Below are 24,344 nucleotides of genomic sequence, written 5' to 3'. Positions count from 1 at the left end.
ATAAAACTTGCTTTTTCTTTTTTTTTTTTTTAAAGCCTGTCTTCATATCCAAGAAGGGTGACAGTTTCACGTTACTGAAGGAGAAATGTTACGGGATGTCAGGTTTCATGGGGACACTATTTGTGCAGGGGACACTCCACAGCAAGGCCATCTCAGAAACAAGATGGAGAACAATCCAAAAGGATTGAATAACTAAAAACAAATAATCTATTGGGAATTAACCTGCTGTCCCACATCAGTATTAGCTTTATTATTGATGGCTACTAGAACAGCACTGCTGTTTTTTCCTGCTGCTCCTACAGCTAGAAGCACCAGAACACAATTTAGCTCTGAAGCAGCAGTGAGCACAGCCATCAGTTTTGAAGACAATAGAGCGAACTACAGAACTTGGCATTTTCATTTAAAAATACTTGTAATTACGGCATCAAGGACAACCAAAGTGGCTAAGTACTGGTGCTAAGAATACCCTTTTGTAAACCTGAATCCAGAAGCACTGAAAAAGCATTCTCACCTGAACTGTAATCTTTCAGTCGCAAGTCCTTCACAGGTGTCCCATCCGGCCCTCGGAAAGCATTGAGAATCTACAGGAAAACCAGGATCCACTTCAGTCTCCAAAATAAAACCTCAGAGTAAAGCACTTGCTGAAGTACATTTCTCTTTCCCTAAGACTTCTTTTCTTTCTACTTTAAGCTTGTTACAAACATGCATTTTCCTGGTAAAGTTCCTGCAGTTTCTGAGAACTGTTTACTGAGTTTTGAGGAATTTTTGCTCACGTGTTTTTTATTTTTGTTTAAATAAGCAACAGCCATTTACAGCAGAACCGTTCAAAGGTTTGTCATGCTGTTTTCGTCCAGACAGCTCCCCTCTGATCCTTATTTAAGGTCAGTGTATTAAGCCTCAGAAGGGCTGATCACCACAGCTAACCCTTGCAAAAACTGATGTCTGGGGGTGTTCTCATGTCTGGAGCTGCCACCAAAAAATTCTAATTAGAAGTGGAAGCTTGTGGAAAGGTAACTTCTCTCACCTTGTAGCCTAGATGATTATTTTTTTTGAAACTAAAATCAGCAGTAGCAGGAGGCATCTTTTCCTTCTTCGTAAGATCTCATTTTAGGAATTTTAAGTAATGAAGAAGGAGCAAGTTCATTCAGACACTAATGTCTTCCAGGTTCAAAATATACTACCAAAGGAATAACAATATTGTCTCTATATTAAGTAATCCTGGAAGGAAGGTATGTTAACAAGTGTCTGTCAGTCAAGGCTTTTACCTACCAACAACCTGCATGTGACTGCAAAAGAGAGTCATAATTTCCAGACCCTCTAAAAAGCAGAATAATCAGAAAAAATAACACTGCAGTCACTCCTAAATCAGGATTTTCTTCGGAGAAAATGACAGACCACCTGAATTCCAATCACCAGGCTTGAAAATGCTAAGTTTAGAAACACTCAATATGAGTTTTGAAAGTCTTACAGTGAATTTTGGATGAAAAACATCCCACTTACATCATCCTTTGTGGCAGTTTCAGGCACTCCTCCTAGCCGAATGAGCTTGCTTGGCTTCACGTATTTGGGGCAGGTCCGGTAATCTTGGTCCTTGAGTTCACACAACCAAAATGTTGTTTTTACAAATGAGAAACGCTAGCTCACGAGATACACAAACCAGAATAAAATATAGCAGGGTATAATTCAAAGGCAAAGGGCCACAAGCAGAATGGCTCAAATCTTTACCACAGCATTGCTTGAGATTCAGAGAGCTCTGCAATATTAGCACAAGCAGCTTCGTATGCTCACTGAGCTGTGCAGTGAGATCCAGGTCCAGCAAGTATCTGTCTACAAGATACACAGCTCAGAATAAACAGTAAATGCCAAGAGGCAGGTCTTGCCCTGAATCCCACGTTTCTCCCAGTTTTTATAAAAAGAGAAGCAGAAAAGCTCTCTGCTTCCCAGCAGTGGGATATTCAAATTCCACAGCAGTTATTAATTCAGTGGTTACCATTAACTTGAGATTTCAAAGTTGACCACGAGGATAAACAAAGCGCACATGAGAACAGCTGTGCTGTTCCACGCGGGTCCACCTGTCCCAGTAGCTTCTCTCTGGTAGCGCTCGTAAGCAGATTCCCAGGAGAACATAAACTATTCTATGCAATGCTTCCCCACCCCACAGAACACCCTCCACTTGTCTGCTCATTTTCAGCTTGGGGACTTTCTGAACCACATCTGGTTCTATGTATTTAGCAACTCTCAATTGCTAAATTGCATCTCCTTTGAGAATAAAGCATTTCTGGGATAGAAAGCGTGCCCACCCAAATGGCCTGGAGCAGGAGGATGTCCTCAGAGAAGGACAGTGAGTTAGGACTGAACCAAAGTGACGGAACACGAATAGAAGACTCCTTCCCTGCTCCTTCCATTCTTTGGCCAACATGTGCTTAAGAGAAACATCAACTGACAAAGCCACCTACCTGAAGGCTCTTATAGGGCCTAGAATCTTTGCCGGGTTTTCCTTCTGAAAAGGACTTGCCGTGTTCGTAATCAAACATCTGGTGCCCTGGCAGCCGGTGATCCACATCACGATACTCAATGTTTCTGTAGTCTGTATCTTGCCGTCCCAGGAAATCCAGATCTCCTTCACCTTTCAACCCAAGATCAGAATCAGATCTTTGCTGTTCCCCCCCAGAAAGCTGCTGCTGCTGCTGCTGTTGTTGTTGTTGCTTGTTAGCAAAGGTCTGAGGTTGCTCCTCTTGGTCCTGAAGGGTAGTAGGAAGAGGTCCACGGCTGTTTTGGAAATTGTGTGAAGCGTCATCTTTGAGATTCAGTCCAAGGGATTCCTCTTCTCTGGCTGGTGCTTCTGGATGTTGAAATTCACTTTTTTGGCTACCAAAAGGAGTTCTATCTAAACCAAGCGCAGCCTCCTCTCTCTTGCTGGTGTTTAAACCAGAGCCCTCTCTTTCTGCTAAAGGTGCAGTAGACTGGTTGCGCCTAAAATCTACAAGGCTTTGATCCACAGCAGGCATTTCCCTCTCTGGGAAGTCCATGGGAGGAGCCACCTCTCTGCTCCTAAAATCCTGATCAGTCCGAGACCTGTGCCTATTTCTGAAATCTGACGATGGTGCGTTTCTGTTTCGGAAGTCCAGATCAGATGTGCCCATACCCCTGAAGTCCAAATCAGGTACATCCCTATTTCTGAAGTCGGAATAGGAATGGTCTCTGCCCCTGTAGTCTAGCTCAGGGACGTCTCTTGCCCTAAAGTCCGAATGAGATCCATCTCGACCTCTGAAGTCCAGATCAAAAGACCCCCTCCCCCTGAAGTCTGGCGGAGGCTCATCTCTGCCCCTGTAATCCACGTTATGTGCTTCCCTGTCCCTGTAGTTCATACGGAACGTCTCCCTGTTCCTGTAGTCCACTGAAGGAGCGTCCCCACCCCTGTAGTCCATAGGTGGCCCTTCTCTCTCCCTGAAGTCTCCGGAGTACATATCCCTGCCCCTGTACTCGGAAGGGGGTGGTTCCCTGCCTCTGAAATCCAGCTGAGACTCATCTCTGCTCTGAAAGTCAGACGGTGGGAAATCTCTGCCCCTGAAATCGTGGTGCCCTTCCCTACCTCTGAGGTCACTACGCGGTCCATCTCTGGCTCCAAAGCTGAAAGAAGGTTCCTCTCTGTTGGCAAACTGAGGATTGAGGAGGCCTGCGAGTGCCTGGATATCAAAAGGAAGTGATTCTCTGCCAGAGAAGTTGCCAGAGTGTCTTTCTTGAGCAAGACTATCAAGGGAAGGAGGATATTCCCTGTTCCACCCGGGAGCAAACCTTTCTTCTTGGCTCCCACTGTAGAAATAAAGACAGTATTATTCATAACGTGCTTAGAGTCTGAAATCTATACAGCAGCACATTCTTCTCTAAACTTTTATAGAGTGGTGTAACAGTCTAAGATCCGCAGAAGATATTGATGTTTGGCAGTTTAAGATGAGGCAGCATACGACAGATGTGAGAAAGTAAACTTGGGTGCTCCCATTTCAGCACAATTTCCAGAAGCACTCAACAGGGAAAACCTGCAATATTAATGGGTTAATGACGGTAGCAATCACGTAGTCCTGCACTGCACACAGCTCTGCAGCTGTTCAAGGTTCCAGCAGCTGGCCTGCCTGTTTATTAGCATCACCAGCACACGCCTGGGAGGAACAACCTGGGCTTAAGTTCTCTGGGCAGCATTACACACGGCTAACTTATCACATCGTCACGGGGCACAAAAAAGCAAAGGTTACTGAACATGCTCTAGAAACATGCTACACAGAAGAGTTTATGCCTCCCTGTGCTGGAATCTAAACCAGGAAAATGCTAAAAGCTCTCAGTTCAGACGTTGCAGATGCCTCAAGACCAGCTGCCTCGCACCCTCTTTACAACACCACAACCACAAGTTCTGATCTCTGCACAACACCACTCAGGAAGAGATTTCCTCTTACTACAGTTTTTTTCAAAATCCACTTTCTTTGTTTCTGAGATGAAGCTACCTGACTTTTCAGCTAAGTAGTACTTCAAAATATTAAAAAAATAGAAAAATAAAATATTAAAGCAACACATTTTAAAGAAACACCAAATCCTACCGTAATCAGTGGGCATTTCCCTAGCAACTCCAGCAAGTTCTCTGAGTTTCATACAGGATCACTCACCAACAAAACGCACACGTGCACAGCTAATCAAACTGCACATGGATTTACTAAGCTGCAAGCCCCTGGTTCAACACCACAGGGAATGGGAATTGAAACTTGGTTTGAGGATAGAATCGCCCATCCACCACAGTAAAGAATGATGCCAATAAAAACCAATTTTAAGAAAATAAATCAGCAGAGCAGCACTGCTGCTATCACCACAAATCATGATCGCTCTCTGATCAACCCTGTTAAGACAGGTTCTGCAGGACACTGTTTTAAATTCACGACATCAGCTTTCTCAACACGTTGCAGTCAGACATTTATTTGAAATACTCTTATTTCAGGAGCCTACGGTATGCCAGGAGGAAGTACATTTATCATTCTGATTTTCAAATAACTGAGATGAAGACATGAATAAAGGATGAAAAAATTATGCAGGAGGGAGGAAAACCCTCTCCCTTGGCGCCTCTGCTTTATTTCAGTTTTTATTCCCAAAGGCCTGTTGCAAACACAGGGCCCAGTAACAAGCAGAGGAATATAAACTAAGAAAAATATCAGGCAGTGCAGGTCGGCTGCATGTGCATCTTTGCAACAGCTCCAGTGACATTCAAGAACGTCTTGTGAAGGAGCACAAGAAATAACATTTGTTAAAAAACATCAGCTGTCATTAAAAAAGAACCAAACAAACACAAAACTTCACCAAAATGCAGAAAGCTACACCGTGGCTTAACTTGCCTACTGCTCAGGAATGACACCTAGCTCCACAAGGAGCTCAGAAACTTTTAGCAAAATGAGCTGGAGGAGGATGTGCAGGAATATTGACAGAGTTCTCGTTGTTTCAGTAACGTTCTTCAGTGCAGGGAGCAAAGGGTACGTTCCAGTGCTTACCGAAAGGACCCCGTTCTGTTGCCTTGTCGATGGTCTCCCCACATGTTCCCCTTGTCTGGTAGGCTTCCAGAAATGGGTAATTCGCTCTGAGAACACCACGACAGCACAACCTGCTGAGGAAATAACGTGACAGTGAGCCACAGGGCAATGAAGACACAGCGCAGAAGAAAATTTCCACTGCTGGTCAGCGGAAGGCGCGTGGGAAGGGCCGAGCCCACCGACACGCAGGGCCACTCTCCGGCAGGAACGGGCTCAGTGCTGCGTTTCTCCACGTTCAAACTCACAAGCTTCAAATGCCTTCCGAAACGAAACCGCCGATATGTGTGGGCAAACGATTTGATATTTGCTCTCGATGAACACAACGCTTCCCGACATACTGTGCTGTCTAACACTACTCAGAGCAACTGCGAGTGTGAGAATCCCACAGTCTATAAACAGCAAGGCCCAGCGCCGAGCAACAGTTTGCAATTAATGTTTAATCCCAACTATTTCTGCCCAAAGCTCTCTGCTGTTCAAGGAAACCATCACCGCTGCTGGCCTGCTGTGCTTACTTTGCCCTCCAAAAGCAGGCAGATAGCAGGGCGCGCTCTGCCAATAAATCTTTACAGCCTCTGCTGTCCGGAACTGCCCTAAAAGCTGAGCGCAGGTATGAAACGTCACCTGCTTCCTCCCACCAGCCACGAAGGGGAGGATTTCCTGGAGACAGCCAAAGCCAGGACTTCAAACAGGAAGAATTTGGGGGCTTTCCCCCACGAGGGCTGCAGCAGAGCCCGGAGCAGAACGGTGCCAGCACCTCAGTGGTCCCCAACCCGCTCCCAGCAGTGGTTTCGGAGTTCTTGTGGCACAGCAGCCCCTCGGGTCCCACCACTACGCAAGGGATTCACATTTCCCCAGAGCAGGGCTGCAGCCAGCTCCCTGCAGTGCTTCCGCAGAACAGAGGACGGCACGGACAGCCACTGCTGGGCCTCGTGAGCGCAGTAAATCTCAACGAAAACCACGCAACGCCCTGCTTCCTCCCGCTTCCAAAGGTCAGCGCTGCCCGACAAGCAGCGGGAGGGAAGGAGCGGGCTGGGATGGCTGCAGCCACACGCGGGATCCCCACCCCACCTCCGCCACCTCCGCTCAAGATCCCTCGAGGTCCCCTCGTGGTTACGTGGCTCTTCCCGGGCCGTCCCACCACGAGCTCTGCCATTTTTCCTGGCAGAAGCCGTGCTTCAGGCTGCGAGGACAGGCAGACGGAGGCGGCTGTGGCAGTGGCTGTGGCTTTCACCTGCAACCCACAGCAGCCTGCAGACACCTGCAGAGCCGCTGTTTCTCCATCTTCCCTTCCTGGTTTCCTCCCCCACTCTAGTTTTCATCGAGTCCACAAGCTTCCCAATGCTTAAAAAAATCCCTCACCAACAGAGAGCTGCTTGGACACAACATTATAATAATCACATGGGGAAAAAAACCATCAGACTGATAGCAGTTTAACCCGGGGTACTTCAGTGGTACAGTTTACAATGCAGCCCCACAAAACAAGGGGACAGCAGGCGGCCAGAACCTCCAGAGAGGGGCTCCCACTGCCACCGAGGCCCAGACGGACCCAAGCGCTGCAGGAGAGGTGCTGTGAGCGCTGGGACCTGCCCTCCTCAGCACCAGGTAATTCACTGCCAGCTCAGCCCCCCCATTCTGCTCACCACCTCTTCTCAGGGTCTGACCCGATGCAAAAAGGGGACGTGACCGGGCCCTGGAGCTGAGCACGCAGAAGGAAATCGAGGAAGAGGAACTGCAACCTGCTGACAAACCCCAGCTCTCTGTAGCGGGACAAACAGGAGGCGAGAGCAGGATCCCACCCCCTGCCCCACGGCACAAGCAGGCAGGGTGTGGGGGAAGGCTGCTTTGCCACAGACAGCCCAACACAGCCTGGGGACGGGAGCGGGCCAGCAGGGGAGCAAAAATCCACCCCTAAGCGCTAGGAACAACGCGCCAGTTATTTTTGGTGCCCTTCAGTCACAACCACGCATCTGGAGGAGATGGCAACAGAGGAAGTTTCCAAATGACACAACGGCACGGCCACAGCAAGCACAGCGCAGCCCGGTTCTCCCAGAGCCCGAGCTGCAGCTCGTTTAGGGCAGTAATTAGCTGCTACAGTTACTCTGAATATTCAGCAGGGCTGATGTGAGCGTACGCTGCACTCGCCTCCTCCCACAGCCCTCCCAGCAGGCAGGAGACACCGAGGAGCAGAGGTGCCAGCCTGAGGGGGCTCGGGGTGCTCCCTGGGACACAGCCCCCATCCTCTCAGCACCCCCCGGGCAGCCCCGTGACCGCTGCTGCCCCTTCAGGGATGTTTCTGACCCTGCTTCCCAAACCACCCATGCCGAGCCCAACAGCACTCTGTCCTTGTGGCCATCTTACTTAAACTTCCACCACAACCCGACAGAATAAAGGGCTGGTGTAGCTCAGCCAGACCAAGCAGCTCTTCTTCCGAGGGGATAAATAATGATTTCTGCCAAGGGGCAGAGCGAGAAGCGTCAGCATGGCCCTCAAGCACCTCCCCGTCCACCTCCACCAACTCACCCCCCAACACTGCACGCTGCTTTCCAAGGCAGGGAGAGGGAGGAGCAGTCGGGGAAGGAGCGGGCACGCGGCAGTCTCACAGAGATGACGTTTGGAGAGAAACGCTCTGATATTCACCGCTTCTCCCCGAATAGATTTCACCAGGGCTGCCAAACCTGGTTATTTATAGGCCGTGAGGAAGCCAAATACAGCTACAGGCAGGGCTCTGCCCACAGCACGGAGGAAGCACCGTGCTGACGAACGCCTCGCGCCCAGCCAAGTTCCCGTAAGGCTAAAGAAAGGGAAAAGCCAGCACGAGGCAAGCTACAGGCGACGTCCCCCTGAGCTGTACCAAGCGAAGCTGGCCACGAAAGCTCCTTCCTGCCCTTCCTGAGGGGGGCAGCGCCCCGCTTGCAAGCACAGCAATACCAAAGCCGCGTCCCCGGGGCTGTCAGGAGAGGAGACAGGGGGAGGGGAGGCCGCGGGGCTGCGCTTACCCCCAGCGGGCCGCGCAGGCCTCCAGGAGCGGGCACCAGGAGCGGCCGGGCCCCTCCCCAGCCCCTCCCCGGCGGAACGCGGCGCGATTGTGAGCGGGGCCCGGGGAAACCGCCCGGAGCCTGAAGGGGGGGGGGGGCAGCGGCCGGCCCCGCCCCGCGGCCCGGTACCGGGGGAGCGCCCCCGCGCCAGCCACCGCCCCCGAGGCCGCCCCCGAGGCCTCCCCCGAGGCCCTCCCCGCCTCCCTGGGCCGCTCCCGGCCGCCGGTGCCGCCCCCCCCCCGGCACAGCCCCGCCGCCGCCTCCCCCCCTCACCTCCGCCGCCGCCGCCGCGCCAGGCCCAGCGCTCCGCTGAGGGGAACCGGAACTTCCGGGAGCTCCCCCCCACACCCCTCGCCCCGCCCCGCGGCACGCTGGGAAACGGAGTCCGGCGGCCGCACTACGGCTCCCGGCATGCCCGCGCGGCGGGGCGGCTTGGACTCGGCTTCCCAGCGCGCCCCGCGCGGCGGCGGCGAGGGGCTGCTGGGAGCTGTAGTCGCGCGGCGGGGGGTGGAGAGCGAGGAGGGCGGAAGCGGGGACTACAACTCCCAGAGAGCCCTGCGGCAGGGGCCCACCGGGGCGGGCTGAGAAGGAGAGGGGCGGGCGCCGCGATGGCAGCGGCGGCGGGGCGGGGGGGCACCGGCACCGGCACCGGCAGCGGGAGCGGGAGCGGGAGCGGGAGCTAGGCCCGGAGCTGCCGGGAGGGGCCGGGGACAGCCCGGGGACGCCCCCGGGGATGGCTGCGGACGTCCAGGCGGGGAGAGGCGGCGAGGAGCCCGGCGGGGGCCTGGCCCCGGGGGATGGGCAGCACGGGGAGCGGGCCGACAGCCCCACGCCGGGCCTGGCGCAGGGCACGGAGCCAGGTGAGCGACCGGCAGGGCCCGGGGGGGGGCCGGGGGCTGCGGGGAGGGGTGGGGCCGGCACCGGGAGCCCGCAGCCCCCTCCCCGGCGCCCCCCGGCCCCGCTGACCCCCGGCTTGTCCCCAGGGGCAGGCCAGGAGGGGGCCATGTTCGTGCACACCCGCTCCTACGAGGACCTGACGAGCCCCGAGGACGGCGGGGCGGCGGCGCGGAGCCCCGAGGAGAGGCGCGGGGAAGCGGCCGGGCCCAGCAGCATGGAGCAGATCAGCAAGGACTTCAGCGAGCTGAGCACGCAGCTGACGGGCATGGCCCTGGACCTGGAGGAGGAGATGAGGCCGGGCGAGGAGGGGAAGCTGGAGCCGGCCCCGCAGGCCGCCTGCCACGACTCGGTGCTGTCGGGCAAGGAGGAGGAGGACGTGACCATGGACGCCTGGCGCATGCATCGCAAGCACGTCTTTGTGCTCAGCGAGGCCGGCAAGCCGGTGTACTCCCGCTACGGCTCCGAGGAGGCCCTCTCCAGCACCATGGGGGTCATGATGGCCCTGGTGTCCTTCCTGGAGGCTGACAAAAACGCCATCCGCTCCATCCACGCAGGTACTGAGCCAGGGGTAGGGGGGAGTGGGGTTGGGTGGTGTTGCAGCCCACCACGGTGTCCCTGCCCACATCACCCAGGGGTTCACGTGGCAGTGCCCAGCCCATGCTCCTGCCACCATGGGCTCTCCAAGCTGTCCCCAGGGGCAGGTTGATGGCTGGGGGGAGGTGGGAGCAGAGTCCATGCACGCTGCAGGCTGGGCACTCGGGCTGACCGCTCTGTCCCCAACCATGGGGACTCCTTCCCAAGCAGATGGCTACAAGGTGGTCTTCGTGCGGAGGAGCCCGCTGGTGCTGGTGGCCGTGGCGCGGACCCGGCAGTCGGAGCAAGAGATCGCCCACGAGCTGCTGTACATCTACTACCAGATCCTCAGCCTGCTCACCTGGACCCAGCTCAACCACATCTTCCAGCAGAAGCAGAACTACGACCTGCGCAGGCTCCTGGCCGGCTCCGAGCGCATCACCGACAACCTGCTGGACCTCATGGCCCACGACCCCAGCTTCCTCATGGGCGCCGTGCGCTGCCTGCCCCTGGCCGCCAGCGTCCGGGACGCCGTGAGCACCAGCCTCCAGCAGGCCAAGGCCAAGAGCTTGGTGTTCTCCATCCTCCTGTCAGGGAACCAGCTGGTGTCTCTCGTGAGGAAGAAGGATCAGTTCCTCCACCCCATTGACCTCCATCTGCTCTTCAACCTCATCAGTTCCTCTTCCTCCTTCCGGGAGGGCGAAGCCTGGACTCCCATTTGCCTCCCTAAGTTCAACTCCAGCGGCTTCTTCCACGCCCACATCTCCTACCTGGAGCAGGAGATGGACCTGTGCCTGCTGCTGGTCTCCACTGACCGCGAGGACTTCTTCACCGTCTCCGACTGCAAGAGGCGCTTCCAGGAGCGCCTGCGGCGGCGGGGGGTGCACCACGCTCTGCAGGAGGCCCTCCGCACCCCCTTCTACAGCGTGGCCCAGGTGGGCATCCCCGACCTGCGGCACTTCATCTACAAGTCCAAGAGCTCGGGGCTCTTCACCAGGTGAGGAGGCCGGGAGAGCGCCGACTGGGGCCGCGGTGCGGGCACGGGGCAGAGCTGCTCCCTGAATCCCCTTCCCCGAGGAGCGCGGGGGGCTAACGGGGCGCTGTGTTCCTGCAGCCCTGAGATCGAGGCACCCTACGTGCGGGAGGAGGAGAAGGAAAGGCTCCTGGGGCTCTACCAGTACCTCCACAGCCGGGCTCACAACTCGTCGCGCCCCCTGAAGAACATCTACTTCACGGGCCCACGTGAAAACCTCCTGGCTTGGGTAAGGGCTGTCTTCAGCGTTTGGGTGACCCCAACCTTGAAGTCCCACGTGGCAGAGCAGGGCTGGTGGCACAAGGCAGCCCCGGCTCTGTGCTCACCAGGGCAGCCCCAAACACACGCGTGCTCCTTTCGGGGGTTCCTGTGCCAGGGAGCGGCAGGCCAGCCATTTAGGGTGCCCTGCTGCCACCCCGTGTCCTGCTCGGGAGCCCCTGGGCCAGCCCACGGGGGGACGTGCAGTACCAGCCCCCCGCGGGGATGTGCAGATGCGTGCCCATCCCCATTTCTTCACCCAGGTCACCAGCGCCTTCGAGCTCTACATATGCTACAGTCCCCTGGGCACCAAGGCGGGCGCCATCAGCGCTGTCAACAAGCTCATGAAGTGGATCCGCAAGGAGGAAGATCGACTCTTCATCCTCACGCCCCAGACGTACTGACGGGCGTCTCCCAGGGCACGGAGCCCGCCGGGGCACCCCGCTGCTGGGCGGCCCGGCCCCTGGGGAGGCGCGGGCTGGGAGAGGGCACGGTGGGACCCCGAGAGCACGGGGAAAGCCACCCGTGGGACTGTGAGCCGTGGGTGTGGGAGATGGGGTGAGCGGGGCTTTCTCGCACCTGCAGGCAGTGCCCCCCGCGTCTGGGGGGGCTGCCCTTCCTCCACGACCCCCGGCTCCATCCTTTTTTTGCTGCTGTGCCCGCAGAGGGTGGGTGACACCCGGGGCTGGCTGGGCTGCTCCTCTCCCTCCTTTGGGGGTGCCGGGTCCCCAAATGCCAGGCAGCCCCCCATGGTCCCAGGCTCCTGCCCTGGCCGGGAGCCAGCAGATTTGTCCCGCACCCTTCCCAGCACGGCCACATGAAGGATGCCGTGTCCTGGGGAAGGGGGGGAGGCAGGGGGTGGGTCAGCCTGCCCCCGCTGGGGCACTGGGGTCCTGCCCCTGGGGATGTGGAGCAGCCCCCGAGAGGTGCAGGGTGTGGGGGTCATGGTGCTGGCTCCAAAGGGGCAGCCCCAACGCAGCTCCCTCGGAGCCCTTTCTGGCAGGGAGCCCTACTGGGACTTCGCCTTGTCATGGGGTCCCCTGAACCCCCCCAAAAACCAGCCACTGGAGCTGGGCTTGCTGTGCAAGGCCCCTCTCCTCCCTGCTGCCACGGGGCACCGGTGTGGGGCTGAGCACCCCCAGGTGCCTCGGCAGCCGGGTATCCCCTGTGAAGCACAGCCCGACCCTACACTGGGGGCTGGGGCAGGTGTCCGAGGAGGGGGAGAGCCCCACGGAAACCCCGAGGGAGCCGGGAGGAACCCGGCAGGGCTGGGGGGGGGACCCTGCTCGCGGAGTTGTGCTCCTGCCAGGCTGTAATCTCTCATCTCTGCTCATAAACATTATCTGGACCCGGAGGCGAGTCTCAGCGCGTTCATGCCCGCGGGCCAAAGGCCACCCGGGGGGGCTGGGGGACAGCTCCCTGCTCCGGCTGATTTTGGGGCTGGGAGCGGCTGGGATGAGCCGGCCGGGGCCAGCTCGTGTCGAAACCGGGAGGGAGCCCGGAGGAAGGAGCTGTTGGGCAAGGCTCAAGGCAGCGTAACTGCGGGGCTTTTGCGCAACGCGGGGCAGGAGCCGGCTGGCGGAGGGAAGGCGAGATCGCTATCGGCGCCTCCAGCCCCTCCCTGGGAGCAAAGTCCCCGCGGATCCGGGCAGCCGAGCCCCGTCCCGCCCGGCTGCGGGAGGAGAAGCCCTGCCCCCGGTCCCGCCGCCGAGGCTGAGATTTGGGGATGAATCCCTGCTTTTCACTGCGGGAGTAAAAAAAAAAAAAACCCTTTCCTCCACGGGGCCCAGCAGCGGCGCAGCCCCCCCTGCGCGCAGCCCATGACCGGGGCGGGGGTCCCCGTGCTCACCGCGCAGGGGGGCTCAGAGCTGCGGGACGCGGCGTGCGGGGACCGGGGCTCCGCGGCCGTCGGGGCGTTCCTTGCCCCTCCGCGGCTCGCCCCGGTCCCGAGCGGCCCCTGGGGAGCCCCGCGCGGTGCGGGGGCAGGACCCGCCCCGGCCCGGCCCCGCTCTGCTCCGCCCCGGCACGGTACGGCCCGGTACGGCACAGAAAGGCACGGCACGGCACGGCCCGCTGCGCAGCGACCAGGTGAGCGCCCGGCACGGCACGGCCTGGCACGGCTCGGTACCGGCCGGCTCAGCACGGACAGGGCGGTGGAGCCCGGTTCTGGTACGGGACAGCCGCGGGGAAGGCGGGCGGGGACAGCCGGAGCCGGGCTGGGGACTACCGGGGCGAGGCGAGGGGGTGGCGGGGGGCTTGTCCCGGGTCCCCGCGGGGCTGGCGGGGGTCCCCAGCGCTGCCCTGGTGAGCTGGAGGGGGTCCCCTTTTGGGTCCCCGTCCCCAGGCAGGGACGTGGCCGGGGGGTGCCCGCAGGATTCGTCCCCGTGCCGGAGGGTTGGGGGGCTCGGGAGGGGGCTCGGTGTGGCCGGTCCCCCCAGCAGCACCCAGCGCGTGGCGGTGGGCACGCTGTCCTCCCCTCCACAGCACTTCCAGCCCTTCCCCTGGTGTTCCCGCAGGTGCGATGCTGACCCAGCCTCCACGCGTCCCAGCCCCGTGTGGCGCTGAGCGCCATCGATAACCCCGTGCTGGTGGCAGCATGGGGCCGCCGTGCCGCACGCGCCTCTTGCTCGTCCTCGCCCTGGCCCCACTGCTTGCCGACGCCTGGCAGTGCCCCCGCATCCCCTACAGCTCCACCAGGAACTTCTCCGTGCCCTACACGCTGCCCAGCTTCGATGCTGGCAGCCCCGTGCAGAACGTCGCCGTCTTTGCCAACCCGGCCTTCGCTTTCGTGGCCGTCCGCAACCGCATCCTGCTGGTCGGCCCCGAGCTGCGCCTCCGCTCCGTCCTCATCACCGGCCCCACGGGCAGCGCTGAGTGCGAGATCTGCCGCCTCTGCCCAGCCGCTGCGGGCGGCCCCGGCCCCGAGGACGTGGACAACGTCCTGCTGCTGCTGGACCCGCAGGAGCTGTGGCTGTACAGCTGCGGCACAGCACGGCACGGGCTCTGCTACCTGCACGAGCTGAAGGTGCGTGGCGACGAGGTCACCATCGCGGCCACCTACTGCCTGTACTCCGCCACAGGCAACAGCCCCGCGTCTTGCCCCGACTGCGTGGCCAGCCCCTTGGGGACCAGCGGCACCGTGGTGGCTGACAGCTACGCTTCCTTCTTCTACCTTGGCTCCACCGTCAACAGCAGCGTGGCGGCGCGCTACAGCCCGCAGTCGGTGTCGGTCCGCAGGCTGAAGGGCACGCGGGACGGCTTCGCGGACACCTTCCAGGGGCTGACGGTGCTGCCGCCCTACCGAGATACCTACCCCATCCGCTATGTGCACTCCTTCACCGACGGAGAGCACGTCTACTTCCTGACAGTGCAGCCCGAGTGTCCCGGCTCGAAGTCATTCCACACGCGCCTGGCGCGGCTCAGCACCGTCGAGCACGACCTGCGCCACTACCGCGAGCTGGTCCTCGACTGCCGCTTTGAGTCCAAGCGGCGCCGGCGCGGTGCCGAGGAGGACACGGAGCGCGATGTGGCCTACAACGTGCTGCAGGCCGCCCACGCCGTCCGCCCCGGCGAGCGCCTGGCCCGAGACCTCGGCATCGACCGCTCCGAGATGGTTTTGTTCGGTGCCTTCGCCGAGAGCCAGCCGGAGAGCCCAGAGCCGCGGGACAGCTCGGCCGTCTGCGCCTTCCCCCTGCGCCTGCTCAACCAGGCCATCAAGGAGGGGATGGACAAGTGCTGCAGCACCGGTGCGCAGACGCTGAGGCGGGGGCTCGGCTTCTTCCAGCCGCAGGAGTACTGCCCACACAACGTGAGTCCTGGCGGGGGGCTCGGGACCTGCCGGGGAGCGCTCACGGGAGGGCTTGGGCTGGAGTGCCCGAGTCCACGCCTCCAGCCCCCTCGACACGGGTTTGGTGCAGGGACGCGGTGCTTTGCCCACTTCTTCACATTTCTTGCCCGTGCTGGCAGCAGCAGGAGCCGGCTGTGCTCCCTGCGTGGGGACCACCCCGCGTGCTGCTGCCCGTGGCGGGGACACAACGTCCCCTCCCCTCCCTCTACACGGTGACGTCCCCAGCGCTGCCCCGGCCCCCTCGTCCCCATCCCCAGCGCCGCGGTGTTTACGGCCACGCTCTCCAGCTTGTTTATGAAGGAGCAGAGAGGAGGCAGCGGGGGGCCCCGTCCTCCCCACCGAGCCGCTGCGCCAGGCCGGGCCAGCCGCGGGGCCGCTGCGCTGCCCGAGCAAACAAACCACGGGCGGAAACGCCGTGAGTCACCCCGCCGGCCCCATGGGGCAGGAACACGGTGGCTCAGGAACAAGCCTCGGCACGGCTGCGCTGCGGGGATGGGGCAGGGCGGGTGCCAGTGCGCGTGGCACGAGCCTGCCTGTTCTCAGCTGGGGCGAGGCGCGGCGGCATCTCCTCCTTTTCCCGGCAGCGCACAGCTCGCCGCCGCTCTGTGTCACGCTGCCAGGAAGGGGACCCCGGTGCCCGGCACCCACAGGTGGTCCTAGGGGTGCCCCGTGGGGCACAGCGGGGTTTGGCGTCCCCCTTCGCCCCGAGCCCTGGTGGATTTAGGGGGCTGGCGCTGTGTCGGCGCCCCCGCCCCGCGGTGCTGGCGCTGATAACCACGTCCAGATGTGGAGGGGGGCAGGGCAGGATCTGACGCTGCTCGGGGGTGTTGTGGCGGCGGGGGCATCCTCCAAAATTCCTGCTTGCTTTTTGCAGCCCAGAGCAGGGATTGGGTAATCAGGTGTTTGCCCGCCTAGGTGCTCGGCCCCCAAATGTCTCATCAACGCGTGTGCTCCAGGCTCGCCCCCGCACCCATGGGTGCTCGGGCAGGGGGGAGCAGGGATCGGGGCGCTGGGGCTGGCTTCGAGGTGTCCCCGCTGTGCTCGGCTGCAGGTCAACCTCTCGGCACTGGTGAACGACACCAGCTGCTGGGACCAGCCCACCCTCGTCCCCGCCACCTCCCACAAGGTGGACCTGTTCAACGGGCACCTGGCCGGCATCCTCCTCACCTCCATCTTCGTCTCCGTCCACGAGAACGTCACCGTGGCCCACCTGGGCACAGCGCAGGGACGCATCCTGCAGGTGGGTGCTGGCTGTAGGCCGGGGCGGGGTGTGGGGTGCCCAGGGGGGGTGCTGAGCCCCGCTCCCCGCCCCGCTGCAGATAGTGCTGCAGCGCTCCAGCTCCTACGTCGTCCCCTTGGCCAACTTCTCGCTGGAGGAGCCGGCGCCGCTGCGGCACGTGGTGAGGCTGCAGGAGGACTCGCTGCTCTTCGCCGCCGGCACCAAGGTGAGCCGGAGGGGGGCCGGGGTGGGACGTGGGGCCAGCCCCCCCGCGTCCCCTGCTCACCTCCATTCGGTGTCCCCAGGTGTGGCGCGTGAATGTCACCGGCCCGGGCTGCCGCCACTTCTTGACCTGCGGCCGCTGCCTGCGTGCCGAGCGCTTCATGGGCTGCGGCTGGTGCGGGGACGCGTGCACACGGAGCCACGAGTGCAACGGCACCTGGGTCCGGGACAGCTGCCTGCCCATCCTCACCGAAGTAGGTCCGCGGCGGTGCCCCTGGCCCCGTGGGGACCTCCTGCAATCGGGTCGGGGCAGGTGGGGAGGGAGGCGGAATACGGGGCGACGTGCGGTGGGACCCCTCCTCGGGCCGGGCACCGTGCCCACCAGGAGGGAGCTCCCCGTGGCCATCGCATGCTCTCGCTGCCCGTCCTGCAGTTCCACCCCAAGACCGCACCGCTGCGGGGCCGGACGAGGCTGACGCTGTGCGGCATGACCTTCCGCTCCCCGCTGGACCCCGCCGCACACCGCGGCCCCCCCGGCCGCTACCGGGTGGCGGTGGGAGGGCGAAGCTGCAGCGTGCTGCTGAACGAGAGCTGGGCCAGGTGAGGGGAGCGTGGGGGGGGGATGTTTGTGTCCCCCTCCCCGTCCTGCCGCTGATCCCTTGCCGCCCCGCAGGCTGCAGCCCGCCTCCCGCCTCAAGGACTTCGTGGACGTGCTGGTGTGTGCCCTGGAGCCTGGGGGGCCGGCGGTGGCGGGGCCGGCCGACGTGGTGCTCAGCGTGATGGAGCCCCGCAGGGCCTCGGGCTTCAGCGTCCAGGGCTCTGCCACCCTCGGCGGCTTTGTCTTCGTGGTAATGTCCCCGTGCCGGCAGCGGTGCCAGCCCCGGGGTGGCGCGGGCTGGGCGCTGGTTTGGGTGGGGGCACTGGCTCACTGCCCGCCCTGCTGCCCCCGTCTCTGCCCAGGAGCCCCAGGTCAGCTCCCTGCACCCCAGCTTCGGTCCCCAGGGCGGTGGCACCCTCCTGTCCCTCGGCGGCACCCACCTCTCGGCGGGGAGCAGCTGGGAGGTGACGATCAACGGCTCCAAGTGTCCTCTGGCCCAGCAGCCCAGGTACATCCCGGCCATCACCCCTGGCCATCGCGGGGTCCCAGACACGAGGATGGGCACGAGGCCGCCCACGCGGCCCCGCTGTCCCCTCCAGCCCCCGGCACTCTGTCCCCAGCCAGGATGACGGGAAGATTCGATGCACGGCTCCCGCTGCCACCCACCTGGGCGCAGCCTCGGTAGCCCTGTGGATCGATGGGGAGGAGTTCCCAGCCCTGCCGTCCTTCCAGTACCGCCCTGACCCCTCCGTCTGGGGCATCGTCCCCAACTGCAGCTACGAGTGAGTGTGCGGGGACAGCCCTGAAATTATCCCCCCAGGCTGGGTTGGCTGAGGTGGTGGGGACCGCATGCACCCTGGGGGCACCACAGGGAAACCTTGGGGACCGCGTGCACCCTGGGGGGACCATATACACCTTGGGGACCGCGTGCACCCCGGTGCTCTGACCCCTGCCCACCACAGGGGCTTGATGCTCACCCTCATCGGCTCCCACCTGGACTCGATGTATCGCGCCAAGATCCGCTTCGAGGCTGCTGGCGAGAAGACCGAAACCACGGTAGGTGCCGAGGCAGGAGGCTGTCACCCCCGGGGTGTCCCCCCCGGCCGTGGCAGCAGCCCAGCACCCGCCCGCAGGAGTGCGAGGGCCCGCAGCTGCCCGAGCGGCTGCTGTGCCGCAGCCCAGCCTTCCCCTTCGAGACCAAGCTGGAGACGGTGCTGGGGAACCTGAGCGTGCTGCTGGAAGGTGCTTTTGGCCGCCAGCTCTTCCGCCTGCGCTACTTCCCGAGGCCCCGGGTCTTCCCCTTCGAGCAGCAGGGGAAGCAGAGGCACTACCGCCTCAAACCCGGTGACGACGAGGTGGAGGTGAATGTATGTAGGGGAGCGGGGCGCGCGGGGGGGCGATGCCGGGGCCGGCCGGGCTCAGCGCTGTCTGTCCGGGCAGCAACTGGGGCTGGACGCCGTGGCCGGCTGCATGAACATCACCATGACAGTGGGGGGCCGGGACTGCCACCCCAACGTGCTGAAGAACAAGGTGATGTGCCACGTGCCCCACAACCTACGCCTGCCCCCGGCCGGGGCCCCCGTGCAGGTAGGCACCCCCCAGTACCCCCACTCCTCGTGCCCTGCTCCCTCTGGCCCCGCTGAGCCCCTGCTCCCCCAGATCTGCATGAACAGCGACTGCCACACACTGGGCTGGGTGCTGGCTGCCTCCTCGCTGGACCTGGCTGCCAGCCTGGCCCTGGGCACCGGTGTCACCTTCCTGGTCTGCTGCATCCTGGCTGCTGCGCTGCTCCGCTGGCGCTGGAGTAAGAGGAGGGGTGAGTGCTGCTGCTAGCCGGCTGTCCCGGACCCACCCCGTGCCCACGGTGCCACCCCGTGCCCACAGTGCCACCCCATGCCCACGGTGCCACCCTGTGCCCTACCCACAGGGACAGAGAACCTGGAGCTGCTGGTGCACGCCGGCCGGAGCGAAGTCTCTGCCACCACCCAGCGCCCCGGCGTTGACTACCGGGACGTGCGGGGTAAGCGGTGCTGGGGTGAGCGCGTCGGGGCGCTGGGGCCGTGCCCGGTGCCTGACGGTGCCCCCCTGCCCGCAGTGGTAGCGCTGCCCGCTGCAGGCAGCCCCGTCCTGGCCAGGCCCCATGTGCACGTTGGCGGTGCTGCGGGCGGCGGCTCCCCGGTGCCCCTGCTCAGGTCCACGTCCTGCTGCCTGGAGGACCTGCGGCCGGAGCTGCTGGAAGAGGTGAAGGACATCCTGATCCCCGAGGAGCGGCTCGTCACCCACCGCCACCGGGTCATCGGCAAAGGTGACAACTCGCCCCGGGGCAGTTTGGCCGGGCTATCACCTCCCGGCTCCCCCGGCTTCACTGCCGCCTGTCCCCGCAGGGCACTTCGGGAGCGTGTACCACGGCACCTACACGGACCCGCTGCTGGGCGCCCTGCACTGCGCCGTCAAGTCCCTGCACCGTGAGTCAGCGCCCGCTCCCGCGGCACAGCCCCGCGGCACGGCGCCCCACGGCTCGGCTCCCCGCAGGGATCACGGACCTGGAGGAGGTGGAGGAGTTCCTGCGCGAGGGCATCCTGATGAAGAGCTTCCACCACCCGCAGGTGCTCTCGTTGCTCGGGGTCTGCCTGCCCCGCCACGGGCTGCCCCTCGTCGTCCTGCCCTACATGCGCCACGGGGACCTGCGGCACTTCATCCGCAGCCAGGAGCGGGTACGGGGGTGCCCGGGAGGGGTGGAGAGTGTGTAAGGGGGGGCTGGGCTCACCTCGCTCACTGCTCCTACCCCGCAGAGCCCCACGGTGAAGGATCTCATCGGCTTCGGGCTCCAGGTGGCCCTGGGCATGGAGTACCTGGCCCAGAAAAAGTTTGTGCACCGGGACCTGGCGGCCAGGAACTGCATGTGAGTGGGGCCGGCCTGAGGGTGCCCCCACCCCCAGCACCCCGACGTGCCCCAGGCTGCAGCGGGCACCCTGGGGTGCTGCCCCCACCCCTTCCCCGCAGGCTGGACGAGACGCTGACAGTGAAGGTGGCTGACTTCGGGCTGGCGCGGGACGTGTTCGGCAAGGAGTACTACAGCATCCGGCAGCACCGGCACGCCAAGTTGCCTGTCAAGTGGATGGCGCTGGAGAGCCTGCAGACCCAAAAATTCACCACCAAGTCGGACGTGGTAGGCGCATCCCCCCTCCCCGTCCCCTGTCCCCTGTCCCCATCCCCATCCCCGTCCCCCTGCCCCAGCACTCTGCTCCGCAGTGGTCCTTCGGGGTGCTCATGTGGGAGCTGCTGACGCGGGGCGCGTCGCCGTACGCCGAGGTGGATCCCTACGACATGGCCCGCTACCTGCTGCGGGGCCGGCGCCTGCCGCAGCCCCAGCCCTGCCCCGACGCGCTGTGAGTGGGGCAGGGGAGGGGGGCGCAGCAGCAGAACCCCCCCCGGGGGTGCTGCTGGTGCTAACGGGGACGTCGGGGCAGGTACGGGGTGATGCTGAGCTGCTGGGCGCCCGCACCTGAGGACAGGCCGTCCTTCTCGGGGCTGGTGGGCGAGCTGAAACGCGTGCTGGCCTCGCTGGAGGGCGAGCGCTACGTCAACCTGGCCGTCACCTACGTCAACCTGGAGAGCGGCCCCCCCTATCCCCCCACCCCCTTGGACCAGCTGCCTGACAGCGAGGATGAGGAGGGTGCCGAAGATGAGGACGAGGACGTGCGCTGACGGGCGCTCTGCTCCGTGGGGTCTCCCGGGTCCCCGCGCCCCGTGGGCACGCGCCCCCAGGGAGGGACGTGGGGCGCAGACGGGTGCTGTGCGGCACCCTGCCCACGGGGTGGGCGCTGGGTGCTGCTCTTCCGTGCCTTGATGGGACCCCCGTGGTGTCCCTCAGCCCCAGTCCGGCGCCAGCTCGGTGCTGCGGGCCCCGTGCTCAGCCCCAGCGAGTGCTATGGGGCGGCCTGAGCCGACGAGGTGTCCCAAGGGGTTTTGGCCCCCCTCTGGACAAATTCAGCGTTTTCTGGTTGAATGACTGATAAAAATATGAATTTTATTTTTCCCTGGTGGGTGCCGTGTGCTCTGCCCGTGGTGGGGGCTGGGGGCACCCACTGTGCCAGCCACGGGAGGGCTCCTGCGGGCCGGTGCTGGGGCCACCCCATGTCCCCAGGGGCCACCCGGGAGGTGACACCGGGTGAGTTGGACACAAACCTTCCCCGTGCCTTCTGTGGCAAAGCGCAGCCCTGGCAGCTCTGCCAGCAGCTCTGCACCAGGGGGGCAGCAGGGGTGCCCCCAGGGCTGTGCTGGGGCACAGGGACGCGCTGCTGGTGGCACAGTGGCAGCGGGCACTGTGTCACCCCCCAGTGCCACCAGCTGCCGGCCACTGCTGCCCACCCTGCGTGGGACCAGGGCTGGGGGGACAGCCAGTACGCACTGCCGTGGGGTGATCTGATCCTCTGTGGGACCCGAGGGGACAGGGCCCAGGAGGGGACATCGGTGACACTTGGCAACGCAGGAGCCACCGAAACGTGGCCACAGCCTGCGCTGGCTTGAAATATCCCCTCCTCGGCTGCTCGTTAAGCAGCGCTGCAGCCCGGGGCCACGTCAGCTCCCATCAGCAGAGCTGTCCATCCCCGGCAGCACCTCGCACCTGCACCGGCCGCTCTCGGCAGGGTATTTTTAGCTGCTGCTCCCGGCAGCGCTGCCTCAGTTTCCCCGTGGCGGGGCTGCACCGCCTGGGTGTGGGGGTCCCCCTGGCCCCAGCGCCACGGTTTCGGGTGAGCTGCCGAGTTGCTGTGGCAACGGGAAGGGCTGAACCCGAACCGGGAGGCGAGCGGGGATGTGGGGTGGCAGGGAAGGAGGGAAGGGGATCGGGGGCACGGCTGCAGCAGGGATGCGGGGACGGAGGCGTGGGTGGACAGAGGGATGGAGGCACGGAGGGAAGGCTGCAGGGAGGGGTGGATGCAGCTGGCTGCTCCCCCCCCCTAAATTTGCTGGTGGAGATGACAGATTTCAGGCTAACGCACATTTATCCTGCCCTAATTACACGGCTGGAGACGAGGAGCAAACACCCCCCGGTTAGTGCCACAGCCGTGTGGCGGCACAGGGGGCACAGCGAGGGGACCCGGCTGGGTGGCATCCCCCAGCTCACCCAGCACCCAGCACCCAGCTGAGGGGCCTGGGGGCATATAGGGGAGCACCCAAGGGTGGGCACTGGGCAAACAGCACCCAGCAGATAGCACCCCGAGGAGCCGCCCCGCCAGGCTGCAGCACAGCACCCGGGCGGGCCGCTCCGGCAGCACGCCCTGCGCACGCAGCAGTTTAAATGTTTTATTTGGGGAAAGTGCTGTCGTTAGCAGGGATTAATTATTAAAATCGGAGCCATCTATAATAGATGAGTGGCCGGGCGCGGGGCTGCGGGCACAGCCCTGCTGCTCCCCGGGGAAGGCGGCAGCGCCTGGGGACACACTGGGTGGCACCTGGTGGCTGTGGCCCCGTGGGCACCTCGTGCCGGTGGCACTGCCAGCACCGGGTGGCAAAGGGGGAGCAGTGGCTCAGGGACGGGCAGAGCGCAGCATGCAGCCACCCCCAGGGCGTCGAGGCAGGGGGGGACACCCCGATCGGGATGGGCAACGTTGTGCCAAATCAGCATGAAGAGCCGGGAGCCGGTTCTCCAGCATCAAAGAGCCCCGCAAAGACCGGCAGGAGCCACCAGGCAGGAGCCACCGGTGGCGGCGAGCTGTTTTTAGCTCCTGCTCGAACGCTGGGGAGCAGGCGTGATCGAGCGGCCTCCCGTCTGGAGCGGCGGCGCGGGGCCATTTTTAGCAGTGAGCGAGTTTTTGCTAACAAAGCCTGCGAGCAGCAGCGCTGCTGGGGCGCGCCGACCATGCCCGGCACCCACGGCCCCACACAGCGGCACCCGCTGCGCCCGGGGAGCTCGGCTGGCCCTCGGGGCTCCTGGGGAGCTCTGCTGGCCCCCGGGGAGCACTTGGTTACACAGCTTTTCCTCCTCTTCCCACACCGCAGACGGTGTCTGCCCTTAGGGGGACCCTTTGCCCGGTCTCCATGCCCGGTCTGGAGCTTCACAAAATGCGCCCAGCAGCCCCTGTCCTCCCCGCTGCACACCAACGGAGTTTTTCCCACCGAAGAGCCCTGGGTCGTTGGGTTTCCCTCCCCACCCCACCCAGCTCCTTGCACTTCGTGCCCTCCCCCTGGGCTCAGGGGCTGTGAGAGCCCCGGGACCACCAAAGTGCCCTCGACGCCTCGCGGGAACCATGGCCACCGCGGGACACCCGCGGCCACACCGACCCCACTGCCATGCGTGGATCCTGCTGCTGACCCCAAAAAGGGTCTGGGGGCGTGTGGGGAGCAACTCCCCCGTGCTTTTTCTCTGGACCTCCCGAAAGGAGGGGATGGGGTTTATTTGGAGGGGATGGGGTTTATTTGGCCCCGTTGCCAGGCCGACGCGCGGCGCAATTACCGCTGATTGCCTGGCGGTTGCCATGGCGATGGTGAGCACGCAGGGATGCGGTGCCATGTGGCGCTTGAGTCACGGGCACGTTGCGCCCCCCCCACCGTGCCCCCCGGGCTGGCACTGCAGCCCCCCAGACACACATGTGGGGCACAGGGGGGCGGCTGGGGATGTCCCTGAACGGCGGGCGGCACCCCACGGCCGGCCGAGGGCTCTCTGAGGGGTGCTGGGAAAGATTTGAGGCGTGTGGGGCAGCGGGGGCGTGGGGTGGTGGATATGAGGGTGCAGGGTGCTGGGTGCACGGTGCAGTGGGTGCGTGAGGAGTGGGTCAAGACACAGCAGGCACAACCAGAGCCGACAGCCCCAAAGCAGGGCGCTGGGTGGGCTTGGACCCCAGGCAAGAGCCAGGGCTGCGGGGCGCCACGGGGCCCGGGGTTGGTTTGGGGCAGGCATCCCACTTGTGCCGGGAGGGAGCCCCGTGGCGGGCGGGCGATGCAGCGGCAGCTCGCCGTCCCACCGGGTCGGCCCTCGTCCAGCGAGCAGCCGCAGGGCAGGCCCGAGGCGGCGGCGGGCACCTGCTGATTAATTGCGAGTTACACTCAAGGTTCCCGGGGGGGGCAGAGATTAATAACGGAGCGACGCGCTGCTTC

At 63.0% G+C, this 24,344-nt stretch overlaps 3 protein-coding genes across 7 annotated transcripts in view; 2 read left to right on the top strand and 1 right to left on the bottom strand.

Moving 5' to 3' along the window:
- RBM6 (RNA binding motif protein 6) overlaps positions 1 to 8,907 on the bottom strand; it is a 52,235-nt gene extending 43,328 nt beyond the window's left edge. For 2 of the 3 annotated variants that reach the window (XM_084292645.1, XM_084292647.1), the window contains exons 1-5: positions 8,873 to 8,907; positions 5,526 to 5,638; positions 2,457 to 3,813; positions 1,501 to 1,590; positions 512 to 581 (exon numbers count right to left, since the gene is read on the bottom strand). In XM_084292645.1, coding sequence (XP_084148771.1) covers positions 512 to 581; positions 1,501 to 1,590; positions 2,457 to 3,813; positions 5,526 to 5,569 — 1,561 coding nt within the window. In that variant the 5' untranslated portion in view covers positions 5,570 to 5,638; positions 8,873 to 8,907. The remainder of the gene's footprint in view (positions 1 to 511; positions 582 to 1,500; positions 1,591 to 2,456; positions 3,814 to 5,525; positions 5,639 to 8,872) is intronic. The other variant, XM_084292646.1, reaches the window with a different exon arrangement.
- A 338-nt stretch (positions 8,908 to 9,245) lies between these two features.
- On the top strand, positions 9,246 to 12,702 carry MON1A (MON1 homolog A, secretory trafficking associated). Of its 2 annotated transcripts, none has more exons than XM_084292513.1 (5): positions 9,246 to 9,459; positions 9,583 to 10,050; positions 10,301 to 11,066; positions 11,184 to 11,331; positions 11,624 to 12,702. In XM_084292513.1, the coding sequence occupies exons 1-5, from the start codon at positions 9,333 to 9,335 to the stop codon at positions 11,762 to 11,764; spliced, it is 1,650 nt and encodes a 549-aa protein (XP_084148639.1). In that variant the 5' UTR covers positions 9,246 to 9,332; the 3' UTR covers positions 11,765 to 12,702. The 2 variants fall into 2 exon arrangements, with proteins under 2 accessions (XP_084148639.1, XP_084148638.1); XM_084292512.1 differs by having other exon boundaries at positions 11,594 to 12,702.
- A 398-nt stretch (positions 12,703 to 13,100) lies between these two features.
- Positions 13,101 to 21,214, top strand: MST1R (macrophage stimulating 1 receptor). 2 transcript variants are annotated; one of them, XM_084292496.1, is made up of 21 exons: positions 13,101 to 13,448; positions 13,877 to 15,168; positions 16,259 to 16,447; positions 16,527 to 16,652; positions 16,732 to 16,902; positions 17,082 to 17,248; positions 17,322 to 17,496; positions 17,609 to 17,754; positions 17,867 to 18,028; positions 18,209 to 18,302; positions 18,380 to 18,607; positions 18,687 to 18,833; positions 18,906 to 19,062; positions 19,174 to 19,266; positions 19,342 to 19,551; positions 19,631 to 19,711; positions 19,779 to 19,960; positions 20,039 to 20,148; positions 20,250 to 20,415; positions 20,499 to 20,635; positions 20,717 to 21,214. In XM_084292496.1, exons 2-21 carry the CDS (start codon positions 13,957 to 13,959, stop codon positions 20,952 to 20,954), a joined length of 4,191 nt encoding a protein of 1,396 aa, XP_084148622.1. In that variant the 5' UTR covers positions 13,101 to 13,448; positions 13,877 to 13,956; the 3' UTR covers positions 20,955 to 21,214. The 2 variants fall into 2 exon arrangements, with proteins under 2 accessions (XP_084148622.1, XP_084148621.1); XM_084292495.1 differs by having other exon boundaries at positions 18,380 to 18,613.
- The last annotated feature ends 3,130 nt before the right edge of the window (positions 21,215 to 24,344 follow it).

The sequence above is a fragment of the Netta rufina genome (assembly GCF_964035555.1).
Source record: "Netta rufina genome assembly, chromosome: 10".
NCBI lineage: Eukaryota > Metazoa > Chordata > Aves > Anseriformes > Anatidae > Netta > Netta rufina.
Note: the sequence above shows the minus strand (reverse complement) of the source record. Positions and strands in the feature narration are given on the sequence as shown.